The sequence below is a fragment of the Heteronotia binoei genome, chromosome 12 (assembly GCF_032191835.1).
Source record: "Heteronotia binoei isolate CCM8104 ecotype False Entrance Well chromosome 12, APGP_CSIRO_Hbin_v1, whole genome shotgun sequence".
NCBI lineage: Eukaryota > Metazoa > Chordata > Lepidosauria > Squamata > Gekkonidae > Heteronotia > Heteronotia binoei.
The window spans coordinates 17,688,191-17,702,426 of NC_083234.1; the positions used below are offsets into that span (position 1 = coordinate 17,688,191).

The window sequence follows — 14,236 nt, forward strand, 5'->3', positions numbered from 1 at the left end:
TGGCCTCTGGCAACTCTCCCAAATGATTATTAATGTGCAGGCTTTGAAAAGCTTTGCTCATTAGCTTGGCTTGCAAGGAAGCAAAGCAGAATTGGTTGTGTGCAGCCACCCACTGGATGCTGGACAATGCTCCCATTCTGCACTCCTGACCAGACAGTGCAACTGTAGCTGGGGGCAGTTGGGTTTGGCCTGGGAAGTTGTAAGCAGCGCATCAGTTCTGTCTATGGGATATCTAATAACCCAGAGCAGGGGTAGCCAAACTGAGGCTCGGGAGGCACATGTGGCTCTTTCACACATATTGTGTGGCTCTCAGAGCTCCCACCGCCCCCACAACTGGCTTGGAGAAGGCATTTTTCTCTTTAAATCACTTCTCCAAGCCAAGCCAGCTGGCAGCTTGGAGAATGCATTTAAAGTTAAATTTGCTTTCTTTCTACCTCTCCATCCTCTAATTTTCCTTCCTTCCTTCCTTCCTTCCTTCCTTCCTTCCTTCCTTCCTTCCTTCCTTCCTTCCTTCCTTCCTTCCTTCCTTCCTTCCTTCCTTCCTTCCTTCCTTCCTTCCTTCCTTCCTTCCTTCCTTCCTTCCTCTGATGTTTATTCTTATTCTTACGTTAAGCAAGATTGGCCACCTCTGAACCAGAGGGGGTCATTCAACTGCACAGTACAGGCTCCTTATCCAGAGATTTTTTCCTAGCTTCATCGCCACTACCGAGAGCAGCTCAAAAACCTGTTTGTGACTATGCTATTGGTGCAAAATACTCCCTGAACGTATGTAGCTGGCTTCTACTGAGCCAGACGATTTAGCCACTTGACTTTGTCTTGTCTGCCCTGATAGAAGTCATCCAGGCTGTCCGGCTGAGAAAGATCTTTCCAGTCTTCTCTACCAGAGGCCTTTGAACTGGAAACAAAGGGACCCTTGTGGCCACCCAAGAACATAAGAAGATCCCTGCTGGAACAGACCGATGGTCCACCTTGATCGAACATTATGTTTCATTCAGTAGCCAACCAGTGACTCTGGAGGGCCAGCAAATAGGGCATGGAGGCTGAAGCCTCCCTCTGGTATTGCTTCTTGGCTCTGGGTTGAGTCTTAGTGCCTCGTTACATGAAGGTTCCGTTCGGCCACCATGACTAGTAGCCATGGATAGACCCAGCCGCCAAGAATCTGTCCAATCCCCTTTTAAAAGCCATCTATGCTGTCTCAGTCATAGTTAGCCATCGCTCTCGTATAAGTTGTCCTTGAAAGGGCAGCTGCTGTGAGAGCTCTTTCAGCCTCACCCACCTCACAGGGTGTCTGTTGTGGGGGGAGGAGATAAAGGAGATTGTAAGCCGCTCTGAGACTGATTCAGAGAGAAGGGCGGGGTATAAATCTGTGTTCTTCTTCTGTCACCTCAGTAAACATGTGAGTGTTGTGGCACATTTATAAGGAGATGTATTTTTTATGCCACCCTTTTAAAAAAATCAGTGGTTACTCAAGGAATGGGTAGATTGCGCCAGGATTTTCAAGGTGCTCCATCCACCCCGAGGGATGTGGTGGCCCAGAATGCTTTGGGCCAAACCAGAGAAACAAGAGATGGCTGCCAGTTCTCATCACTGCTCCCCAAAGCTCCCACTTCCTCTTGCAAAGCCCTCCACCCTTTCCCTCGGCCGAATTTTGTATGAATTGTAACTGGTAAATCAACCTTGGAATCTGCACTAGTGCTAATGAGAGTAATTAGGAGTCATTTGTTATAAGCTGAAATGGAAGGCCTGAGCGAAATGAACATTGGTATTGGCAGCGAGGGAGGGAGGGGGGAGGGAGGGAGGAGAGGGGGGCAGTCAGAGGCAGGGAGAGGATGAGTGCATAGCTGCCTCTCTGGAAACTCCATCCTTTGCCTGCTTCTCTCTCCCAGAGCTTGAGGTTCATAATGCTGCCCCAGTCTCATGCTTCCGTTTTCAGGCATGCTAAGCATAGAACAGGGAGATAAAACTGCTTATGTGCCAGGATTGTAAATTGCTCTACGCTGGCAGCACACTAGCATAGCCTTTCCAAGAAGGGGATCTGCTACATATTAATAATGACATGAATGGAGGCGGGGGCAGGGCTTTTTTTGTAGCAGGAGCTCCTTTGCATATTAAGCCCCACTCCCCTGATGTAGCCAATCCTCCAAAAGCTTACAGGGCTCTTACTTAGCAGAGCCTTCTGTAAGCTCTTGGAGGATGGGCTACATCAGGGGAGTGTGGCCTAATATGCAAAGGAGTTCCTGCTACAAAAAAAGCCCTAGGGGGGATGGCTACCAGTAGGAATCTCCAGCAGTCATGTCAGTGGCCTTGCATATATAGTAAGGCACAGCTCACTGCCCAACATGGACAGCTCTGTGCTTGGATGGGCCATCCGGATGGGCATCTGTGTGCCAATTTCGGACGTCAAACTTTCTTCTCATTTCTCAGGTTAGCGACGGGAGTCTGACTGTTATGTCCATCAATCGGGATGACAGAGGTGCTTACACCTGCCGGGCTTACAGTATCCAGGGAGAGGCCATGCACACCACCCGTTTGCTAGTCCAAGGTAATTTCCTGAACCGGAGAGTCTGTGGGGTCATCATCTTTTGAATTTAGCTTTGGGTCAAAGGCTTTGCTGGAAAGCTGCAGGGAGAACAGAGAATCTTCCCATGGTGGCTCTCGTTGCACTCTCTGTAGTGGTTATATTCTTAGAAAGTAGGTGATGATGGAGTTAAAACATAGAAATAGAGCCAGAAGGAACCCCAAGGGTCATCCAGTCCAGCCTCCTGCACAATGCAGGAAATTCGCAGCTACCTCCCCCCCCCCCTCAGTGACCTCTGTTCTACGTTGTTGTTAAGGCTTTTTTTTTAAGATTGAAAGGATTTTTTTTTTTTTTACTCACTAATGGGTGGAAGTAGTGATTTTGGATTTATTAAGTTTCATGTCCTTTGCTTTCTTTTCCTGTGATTTTTTTTCTCTTGTGTTTCTTCAATGAAAGAGAAATTAACAAAGGAGAGGTGCAGATTCTCTTTGCAATACAGAAGCTCTCCCCCATCACGGTGATGGGGATTTTGGTCGTAGATTACATCCTGTACCTCTGCCCTCTTGGACCTGGAATCTTCATTTGCTGTCATTTCCCAGTGGGGTAATTAACATTGGAGGAATAACAAACATTTGCTCGCTAGTAGCAGGAGTGTGGCTGGGACTATATTGCTCTGTGATTTTGGGGTGTGTGTGTGTATAACCCCGTAGCAGCCCCATAGCTAAGAGTCATAGGTGGAGGGGGCTGTAGGGGAGCCGTAGGGGGGGGGCTGTGGGAGTAAGAGCAAGAAGCTGGAGAGGCCACCCTTCTCCCTCCCCCCTCCACTGTGATTTAAATTGCATGTAAGCTCCAATTCCCCTTCTACCTTTCCTGGAGCTCAGCCTGCAATGATCAGCTTCCAGTTCCGAAGTTCAAAAGAAGGCTGATTTGTATCTCTGGGCTCCCTCCCCATTTCCTTGCTTTCCTGTGCCCTTCCCCAACAGGGAGCAGCGGGGAACGTGCGTGGCTTGTACGCACTGGCTGGGGGAGATGTTCTGGCCATCCTCCTACCTCCCTCCCTTTCCACCCCGAAAGAACTCTAGCTGCCCTTGCAGCCTGTGCAGTCTAGGGGCCTCTCCTCCCACCCATCCAAGAACTTACCATTCAGGCTCATGGCGGTGGAAAAAAGGCAGCACACGGAGCCCCCGCTCAGCTCTTCCTGGCCAGACTAAAGGCTGCTGGGAGTAGGGGGTGGAGCTGGCTGCCCACCTACTCACCCAACTTTCAGAATCCGTCTGCCTACCCACCTAACTCTGCTCAGAGTGCTTCAGGGGAGGGCTGCCTCCTTCATGTGCTGAGGCGATCAGGGCGAGGGGTCCCGAGGGGGGAGCCAACGGTTGGGGAGGGGGCCCGTAAAGTCCACAAGGAGGCTGGGCCCTCTGGGCCCCATAGGGTGCTACGGGCCTGCCCTGTAGGTTTCCAAAGCAAGAGATGAACAGGTGGGGTTTGCCACTGCCCGCCTCTGTATAGCAAGCCCGGGCTTCTTAGTGGCCTGCATCCTTAGCTTCTGAGATCTGATGCTGAAATCCGGTGCTATCCTGGAGTGTCAAGGCCGGGGGGGGGGGTGTCTCTGTACTGCAGGGCTTTTCAAAATGTGCAAGGCAAGCGGCAGCTTTTAGGACCCAGCTGGATACCTCCAGCAGTCGGCAGATTCCTTCTTTGTCGCAGCGTGCCAAGAAGGGCAGCAGGCTAAAGCCCGGGCATTCGTTACTTGTTGATTCCTTTGCCTCCTTTTCTTCTGTGAGTCCTGGACAGGCCCTGGCCTTTCCTGCAACGTAACCCCTCGGCCTTGATTGAGAAGGGGGTGGTGGCAAAAGCCGTTGTAACCGCAAGCTCCCAGACATAATGCTCATGGCTTTAGGAAAGAAGTCGCTAGACAAAGCAGCAGTTTTTTGGTTGGTTTTTTTTTTACAATGGAGCATCACAAACTCTGCTGACAAGTTCATTGAAAAGCTTTCAGTGCATTCTTTGCAATAAAAGCCCTCGGTGCGGAGAGCATGAAGCCTAGCAAATTAAAGGGCCGCTTTGACTGAAGTCATGTAGACGTTGCAGGGAAATACATTGAACTGAAGAGAAGGAGCGTTTTCTGAACGTCTTCCCGCATGCATTCAATCGGACTTCTTTGCACAAAGAGATAAAAGCTGGTTCTCGAAGCCTCCGGTTGCATTCCTGTCCTATGGCTGAATGCAGGAAGTCACAGACAATCGGAGAGGATCTTGTCGAGCTGCGTCTAGTAGATGCGGTGAAGCTTGGCCTTGGGGAGTCGCAAACAATTGAGGAAGATGAACCCGGGCTCCCCTTCAACGGACGATGCGAGAAGCAGAGCATTTGATATAACAAAGATTTCAGGTTTTCACGGCTGGTAACATCATTAGGGTTTGTAGGATCTTTCGGGCTCAAGTGCCGTGTTCTACTGGAGAAAGTTTTCCTTCCAGCTGAGAACGAAACGTCTGGAAGGGAAACTTTCTCCAGTAGAACACGGCACTTGAGCCCGAAAGATTCTACAAACCCTAATGACATTTGAAATAAGCCTTTTTTTTTTTTTTGTTTCTGATCAGTATTTGCAGAAATGAAAGCAACGCCCCGATTTGCACTTCAGCTGGGTGAATCAACAGGCCTTTGCTTCTCATGTACAATGGCACACGTTCCTGAAAGTTGAGGCTGGGGAGGAGGACAATTTCTTCTCTGAATTGTTGACCACAAAAGATGTCCTGTATATGCCTTTAAGGTCAACAATTCAGAGAGGCTCTGAGCACCTCCAAAGCAAGCACACCGGGGGGGGGGGGGCATGAGCGGGGAGGGATGCCCATCCCGACCCTTACCCCAGCAGCCAGGTGGTGCCCAAGGTGGTCACCTACCTGGCATATTGGGTTGCACCGTCCCTGTCAGGATATGGGAGAATTGCATCTCCCACACAGTGCTGGAGTGGGCAAAGTCACTTGGCATAGGAACTGATGAGGCATTGTTGATGGCTTGTCGTTCTGAGTTTCAGGTGTTAAGATATAGGTTTTTCCCCACAAACCACAGCCACATACAGGTGCCTCATGAAGATGCTTTAGGTATGTACATGCTTTCCTGGATCATGTAGCTTCATTGCAGGCATTGTTCATCGTTCCTGAAACAGTGTCCCAAACTCAAGAATGTTCGTAGTGTTCTGTTAAGAGCCTTGAGCCAAATCCAGCATTCTCCAGCTCTATATAGGCATTTGCTGGTCATTGAGGGAAAAGTCATAAGCCGTGGCACTCTGCTGATGTTCCATTCTGTTTCATTCGCATGAAGGAGGAACCTGCCATCTGTGTGAATGGGGGACATGTGGGTCCCTGTAAAGCGCCCCAGTGCTCATGGTTGTCTTCTGTAGACTCAGACAGCTTCTGTTCACACAAGCTGCAGCCCTGGAGAACAGGAGCTCTTACTTGCATGAAATGAAGCTGGAACATGGAAAACAACAATTCTGTTGTTCTATCTGTTGAAGGTTACCTATTGCACGTTACTGCAGGAAGACAGGCCCCTGTCCAGCCTTCCTTTTTTAAAAAGCTATCAAGTAAACAAGGGAATTAAGCCCAAACCCCAGATATTTAAATAATGCTGAAGCCTGCCAGCACAGCTAAAAGGCCTGAAGAAGGCGAATCGTTGAGAAATGCTTGATTGTCTTGTTCTTCAGACAATAGGAAACCAACTTAACCTTGTCTGGTTGGGTGGGGTGGAGAAGAGGTTTCGTATTGATCGGCTGTGTCTGCATGTATTATCGACCCCTCCCTTCCCTTCCCTTCCTCTCCCCTCCCCTTAGCTTAACAGTCAGCGTCTGAGCTGTTATGTATCGATTCATATTTCTGTCCCCACCCCACCCCCCGGCCTTAAGAATCAGGGCAGTTGACCATTAGAATTTGCAAACTAACATCTTAAAAATGAGGCTGAAGAAGAAGAGAAGGAAGCAATAGAGGGCAGAAAGAATTCCACAAAAGTTCCCCCGCTAGGCTTATGGCGGCAACCAGGGTCGTCCCTAAACTGCCTGACACGCTAGGCAAGGCTAACTTCTGCCGCCCCCCCCCCACCCTCAGCACTGATAATGTCACCAAGTCACTGGGAGGTGGGGGGGTCGCCCAGTTTGGCACCCCCAGAAGGCTGGCACCCTACGCAGTCACCTAGCTTGCCTAGTGGTAGGGCCAGCCCTGGCTGCAACTCAGCAAGTGGTTTGGAGGGTCTTTTTTGGTAAGCACAGCCACCAGTGGTGAGAGGGGTCACTTCACCTTCTGTCCATGCAGATGGGCCACTTGCGGGAAGGACTCTCTGTTGGTAGGCTGGTGGGCAGGGCCAGGCTGTGTTGTCTCACATCTGTTATAGGTGGGGTTGTTGCTAGGTTATTCTGATGCGCTCTGTAGGACTGTCTTTACCTGTAAGGCAGGGTTGCCAACTGCAGTTTGGGAAATTTCTGGAGTCCTATGGGGGATGGAACCCGGGGTGGTGGTTTTGAGAGGAACCTCAGTGGAGTTAGCCATTTCCTTTGTAGTCTGGAGGTAGCTGTAAATCTGGGAGATCTGGCTGGCAACCATATTGTATGCAGCTGCTCAGGACTTGAAGTTGGCCAGAGTTACCCTGTTTCCAGAACGCGTGTTGTTGTGGTTGAGGGTGGCAGGTATTCTGCATACATTTTTTTTCAGTAGTTGTCCTCCTCTTCCAGCTGTAAGATTCCTTTCTTCTGGAAATGCTGTTTTGGCCTACCGGTGACTTAAAAGAAAAAGAAAAAAAAACCCTACTTGTCCAGAGGGCTTTTGAAACTAGTTTGCACTGATGAGCACAGAGGCCTTTCAGAGTTTGTTTATTTTTAGGCTGCTCTGACATTGCGAGATGGCTCTTTTAATAGCAGCGACAGCAGAGTAAATGATTTTAAATGGTACATCTTGTCTTCAGTGTCTGAGTTTTTACTGGGTCCTTTGATTTGCTGCCGTGGGATCCCAACAAATGAAGCCACCCTCTCACTTTTTCTCCAAGGAGCACCAGACAGCATATTAGCCTTATAATAGCACTGTGAGGTAGGCTAGCCTGAGAGACCATAGCTAGCCTAGGCTTACCCTATGAACTTTATGGGTGAAGAGGGAATTCGAAACCAAGTTTGTCACCTTAATGGCTACACACCACACCACGAAAAGGTCTGGGCCGTGCAGTATCGAGGTGGTGGTAGTGTTTGTCTTTAAAAAGACAAATGCTTGCACTTCTTTAGCATAACAAAATGGGGGAAATTCCAAGCAGTGCCCTTGGCCATGGTGGAGCAGGGCTAGGGTTGCCAGCCTCCAGGTGGGCACTCAGCAGAGACAGAGGTGGAGCCTGGAGATCCCCTATTATTACACTAGATCAGAGCTTTTTTGGTAGGAAGAGCCAGCAGCCACTCATTTGCATATTAGGCCACACCCCCTGATGCCAAGCCAGCCAGAACTGCGTTCCTGTGTGTTCCTGCTCAAAAAAAGCCCTGCACTAGATCTTCAAACTACAAAGGTCAGTTCCCCTGGAGGAAATGGCTGCTTTGGAGGCTGGACTCTTGGGCATTATAGCCTGCAGATGTCCCTCCCCTCCCCAAACCCCACAGGAGCCAAGTCATAATGGTGCTGGAGAGACCCTGCCGTGCTCTCCCCCCACAGCAGGCTTTTGCTGCAAGTTGGTGACCTCCATGCTAGTGTCTTGTGTCCCTTTATATGGGAGTACTGGTTAGGGTTTCTAGGCATAGCCTGGAAACCAGTGGTGTTCTAGGAGCATGGGGACATGATGCACTCATAGAATGGCAGTGTTACGTCACTCTAGGAATCACGCAGAATTCTGTGGTAGAACTGTAGACTTCTCAGCAGTTCCTCCTAGAGTTTACGTGATGTCACTTACAGACGTGATGTAACATCATTGGTCCGACTGCATTTTCCCCCTTTATTTTTCTCCTCCTGCTGCTCTGAGTGGCAGCAGGAAGAGCAAATTTTACAGCAGGTGAGCTGCAACCATAGTGGAAGACCCAGCAAACTTGTACTGGTGCGATCAAAACTGGTCTTTTCTGCTTAAGCCCATGCTGGGTTCAGTTTCTTGGTGATGCTAAGATGCAATCGAACAATGAAGACTTGCTTGTATGTAGGGAATCGCCTCCAGAGAATAAGGCCCTTTTAGATATGGAATGTATGTGCGTGAGACGACTGCTCCAGTTGTGGTGAACAACTCTACTACTGCTCCAAAACCTCAGTTACTTGAAATACCCATGTAGATGGGCCTGATTGTCCTAATTAAACAGCCATTCTGGTTTACTGGTAGGCTGCCATTGTCTTAAGAACATGAGAACGGAAGAGCCCTGCTGTATCAGACAAGTGGTCCATCTAGTCCAGCATCCTCTCTCACACAGTGACCAGCCAGTTCCTCTGGAAGCCCAACAGGGCATGGAGGCTGAGGCCTTCCCCTGATGCTTCTTTCTGGCTCTGGGATTCAGAGATTTAGTTCCTCTAGGTGTGGAAGTTCCCCTCAGCCACTATGGCTAGTAGCCGCTGATAGACTCATCCTCCATGAATCTATCTCATCCCCTTTTAAAGCTGTTTATTCCTGTGGCCATCATGATATCCTTTGGCAGCGAATTCCACCTTTTAATCACTCTTTCCCTTTCTCCTCCTCCTCCCCATAAAAATACTCTGTGGAGGGAAAATAATCTTGTATTGAGTTTAATGAAATGTGTCCTTCCATTTCTGCTCTTTATTGTGTATATACACACTCGCAGTTGTATTTGCTTGACTTCTGTTCTCTGGATGGTGGTGTTTAGGATTTCACATCCCCTGCAGGATGCTTCACCGTTTACAGATGATAATGTTAAGTTTTTACAGGCAAAGTTTACAACCTCATAGGGGTTTGCTGACACGAACTTTCCTTTCTTAGCATCTTTTGACTAGGTGATATTGCTTGCCCCCAAGATACATATAAAAAGTCAGGCTGCCAGGTTCCCCCCCACCCCCACTTTTCTGGCAGGCTTCCTGGACTTTTTATTGGCTGAATGACAGGAAGACATTCCACAGGTGAAGCTCTCCTTATATGTAGTCTAAGAAAAGCTTCACCTGCTGGACTGCTTGCTGTTTGGTAATTTTTATTTCTTTTTAAAGAATTGGTGTTGGAGGAGAGGTTTATGGGTGCCCTGGGTTGCCAGATAGTCAGATAAGTGGGTTGTAGATAGGGTTGCCTGGCGTGGGAAATTCATGGATATTTGGAGGGTGGTGTTTGGGAAGGAGAGGGTCTGGGGAGGGAAGAGGTATAACACCATAGACTGCACCCTCCAAAGCATCCTGGAGAGCCAGTTTGGTGTAGTGGTTAAGTGTGCGGACTCTTATCTGGGAGAACCGGGTTTGATTCCCCACTCCTCCACTTGCACCTGCTGGAATGGCCTTGGGTCCGCCATAGCTCTGGCAGAGGTTGTCCTTGAAAGGGCAGCTGCTGTGAGAGCCCTCTCCAGCCCCACCCACCTCACAGGGTGTCTGTTGTGGGGGAGGAAGGTAAAGGAGATTGTGAGCCGCTCTGAGACTCTTCGGAGTGGAGGGCGGGATATAAATCCAATATCTTCTTCTTCTTCTTCTTCTTCTTCTTTTTTTCTCCAGGGGAACTGGTCTTTGTTGTCTGGAGATCAGTTGTAATTCTGGGAGATCTCCAGGCCTCACCTGGAGGATGGCAACCCTATAACACATTGCTGCCGCCACTGCTGTCATCCATGACATGACGTAGAAAACGCTTTTTACCTCTTCCCTGCCTTTGTTTTTTTTTTTAAAATGTGACAACTTCCCCAGTGCCTTTCCTGAATTCTTGTGTGATTCCTTCCTCTCACAAGAGCGCGGCCACCATTTTGATTGCTGTGGCAACCAAGGAACCATAGAGGAGCTCTGAGAAGGCAGAGGAATTGGGTATAGGAATTCAGGAATTTTGGCTTACAATTGCGCCAGTACTAAGTAGGACAGAGCGTTGATGCCCCCCTGAAAGTGGTAAGTGGGTCAGCCACCTCAGGTCACCTCATTATAGAGCCGACTGTGGTAAAATAAGATAGGGCCCTCAGGAATGAAGATGTGAACATTTTAGCACCTTTTGCATCTCTTGTCTGTAAGTGTTCAATGGTATTTCCACCACCTTGCGATGGGGAAGAGAAAAGGGAAAGTAGCTTCTGAGATTCCTGTGGAGCGCTGACAATCTGATGGATAAACCTCTGGGTCTTAGGACTGCCATTTTACTTATTAAGTATGCATTTATTTGCATGTATGGGGCCTTTCCTCTTGGCTCAAGGCAGCATCATCTAGCTCTGGGGCCAAATCAGATTGCGGCTTAACGTTCTTGCGGTAACGGCTTTACATCTGCCAAATGCTTTAAAATGGTCTTTTGCCAAACTCAGAAATCAGAGTGGGAGCAGTAGTAGCAGAAAGAATAATAAACCATTTTAGTACGTCGCACATCTCACCTAATAGCATAGCTGTGATCCTTACAACACTCCTATATGGCAGGACAGTATCACCTCAATATTGCAAATGGGGATGAGGGAAGGTTGCAGCTTTGATGCAGCAGCAACGCCAAGCCTGTGGCTGAGCAGAAATTTGAGCTGGATGACTTCCTAATTTGTGGCTCGATCTGTAACTACTGTGCTAGTTCCTGGAAAAGCCTAGTGGGCAAGCTCCACCATAGAGCTAGTTTTCCAAGAAGCCGCATTACATCCTCTGTGGTTCAGCGCTGCAGCTTAAGCCTGCCTATCATGGGAAAGAGGAATTGTGGGAATGGCTTCCTTTGGCTCATGACACCCTGGAAAGAATGCTGAACTTGTGTTGGGGAGGCAGGTTCTCCCTCATTCCACAATAGCGTCTGTTCAGTTCTTCTCTGGCCTGGTCCTTCCCTGTGCCATTGCTGCACGCTCTGAACTATGAGCTCATCTTCTCCTTTTCAGAGGCTGAGGTAACTGTTTGTCTTCTGCTCTCCCGCAGGGCCGCCTTTCATCGTTTCCCCTCCAGAGAACATCACAGTCAACATCTCCCAGGATGCAATGTTCACCTGCCAGGCCGAGGCATATCCAGGCAACCTGACCTACACTTGGTACTGGGAGGAGGAGAACGTCTACTTCAAGAAGTGAGCTCAAGCCTCGGTTGTGGGGTTTCTTTGCCAGCTCAGCAGCAGGGAATAGATTAAAGGAGATAGATTGGGGCAGCAATTAAGAGATATTCTGGGCCTCTGTCTTGTCCTGAATCTATGCATTCTCACTTGCTGCTGTTCATGTACAAAAAACAGGTTCAAGAGCTACAGCTATATGTACACAGCTCCACTTACCTTTCACCTCACCCTGTGACTAAAACCTTTGGACTGCAGAAGATATTGTGGCTACATAAAGACGAACGGATTTACTGTGGCATAAACTTGCATCACGTAGCCTAAAGGTTGTTTCATAAGATGTCTGGTTACCAAAATTGGGGTGTGTCTTATGCATCTGAAGAAACATGAATATCTTAACTGTAAATGTCAAACTTAGCAAATGTTGACTTTTAGTAGCAAATGTCCAAAGAGAAATGTCAAAGCCAAATGTATTCATTCAGCACATGTTTCAGTGCCTTCGTTTCCAGGTAAAGGCACTGTCATGCCAGAAATGTGAAACAGATTCCATGTGCAGCTATCAATCTGGGTTCCTGCAAATCTCAGCTTTTGTGATTTATCTTTTTTAAATTTTCTCAAAAAAAAAAAAAAGCGAGATACAGAAGGAAAAGGGGGTAGGGAAAATACAAATTTATCACAAATTATCAGATATTATGAATAGTTACATACAAGCAAATCTCAGCTTTTGGATTCCGAGCTGGGCTTATTTATGTGCGTGCCGTCAAGTTGCGGTCGACTTTTGGTGGTCTCAGCAAGTGGCTTTTGTCAAGTTCCCAAATTTCCTTCCATAACGATGACTCTCCATGGAATTGGATAAGTGTTTATTGTAAGGATCTGGATACACTAACTTTTTGCCTAGAAAGCGATACATAATGGCACAGGTTCAGATTATATACCCTTGCAATGATCGTTTAAAGCGCAGCTGAACTTAGGGTGCGAAAACAGGTGAAATTTAGTGGCTACAGGTCATTCACACACATTCGCTACATAACTTTCACCTAAATATCCCAGGGAGTGAGCAGCGACCTTGGTACCAAGATAACTCCCAGCTCCTAGGAGGCAAAACGGGTTAACTTTTGGTCATGCAGCAGACTAAGCATTGTTACACATTCTACATCAAAGGAAAAAGAAGAAACACAGCAACAGAGATAACAGGAAGGGAACTTGACAGCTTTGAGACAAGTGAGATGCAGAGGTGGGTTGCCATTGCCTTCCTCTGCATCAACTTCTTGGCAATCTCCCATTCAAATATCGACCCTTGTTAGTGTCTGCTGACTGATGGTCTGCCTTCCTTCTCTGGAGGTGGTCTTAGGAGTGCCCGTTTTCTCCCCTGGCTTTGCCCTTCCAGAGCATATTCACTCATCACTTCCTTTATCAGAGCAAAATGTGGTTCAGCACTACATGTCAACCAATGTCAGGCTTCCTTGTAGCTATGGTTTGCAAGTCTGCACCAGATTTTTGCTTTTGAGACCATCCTGGATGCCTTTAACCGTCATTCCCTTGTGTGTCCTAGTTAACTGTGGTAAATGGTGTACGTACAATTCTAAATCATTGTTAAGGGCAAGAAGGAAAGGAACACGGGAATCCTTTGATGAAGGAAAAGAGAGAAAGGAGAGAGTCTGGATTCTCAAGACAGACTTCTGATTTGCAAAACCAGGTTGACCAGAACGCCTCACTGTGTACATACCAGTGCAGCAAACCATGCATCTGACAAAGTGCAGGGCTTTTTTATCCCATGAAAGCCACAATTAAATGTGCTAATCCTTTGCATTCCAGGAAATAATTTGTCTTTTTGTTCTGGTGAAGATTACCGGTATTGTTCACGATTCCCCCCCACAGCTGGAAACATGAGCAGTATTGCTCTGTCTTGAGATAAGGAAATGGCCATCATAGGATAAACTGTGGAGAACATCCAAGAAATCTATTTCAGGGAACAAGCAGAGCATGCTTTACATACTGGGACATTCAAATAATGAAAGCACAGCAGGAGCTGCCATGTGTCCAGGCTCCTCCACTCTTTGGTGCGCTTGGCATCCTTGGGAATCCAGCCCCACTAAGAAGAGCTGTTGTCCTCGAAGGCTACGCGCATTCCTTTGCTTAGTCAGATGAATCATTGAATCACAGAGTTGGAAAGAACCTTCAGGGTCATCTCGTCCAACCCTCTGCACAATGCAGGAAATCCCCCCCTCAAATACACAAATCCCCCCTCACGCTCAGCGATCCCTGCTCCATGTCCAGAAGGTGGCTAAAAAACCCCACAAGCCCTCCAAGATCTGTGGCCAAATAGGCCTGGAGAAAAATTGCTTCCTGACCCCAAAATGGCGATCAGCATTTCCCTGGGCATGTAAGAAAGGGCCATGAGAACTAAGCACTGATGCAGTCCTTCTTGCCCTCCCTCTCACAATCCGCCTATATTCACAGGATCAGCATTGCTATCAGATGGCCATCTAGCCTGTGTTTGAAAACCCCCAAAGGAGGGGAGAGCCCGCCACCACTGAGGAAGCCTGTTCCACTGAGGAACTGCTCTGTCAGGAAGTTTTTCCTAATTTATAGCCGAAA

The 14,236-nt window shown here is 48.1% G+C and overlaps 1 protein-coding gene across 4 annotated transcripts in view; it reads left to right on the forward strand.

Moving 5' to 3' along the window:
• The window catches only part of IGSF9B (immunoglobulin superfamily member 9B), a 172,601-nt gene that overhangs the window by 80,726 nt on the left and 77,639 nt on the right, over positions 1–14,236 (forward strand). For all 4 annotated transcript variants that reach the window (XM_060251217.1, XM_060251220.1, XM_060251219.1 and 1 more), the window contains exons 5-6: positions 2,425–2,542; positions 11,518–11,659. In XM_060251217.1, coding sequence (XP_060107200.1) covers positions 2,425–2,542; positions 11,518–11,659 — 260 coding nt within the window. The remainder of the gene's footprint in view (positions 1–2,424; positions 2,543–11,517; positions 11,660–14,236) is intronic.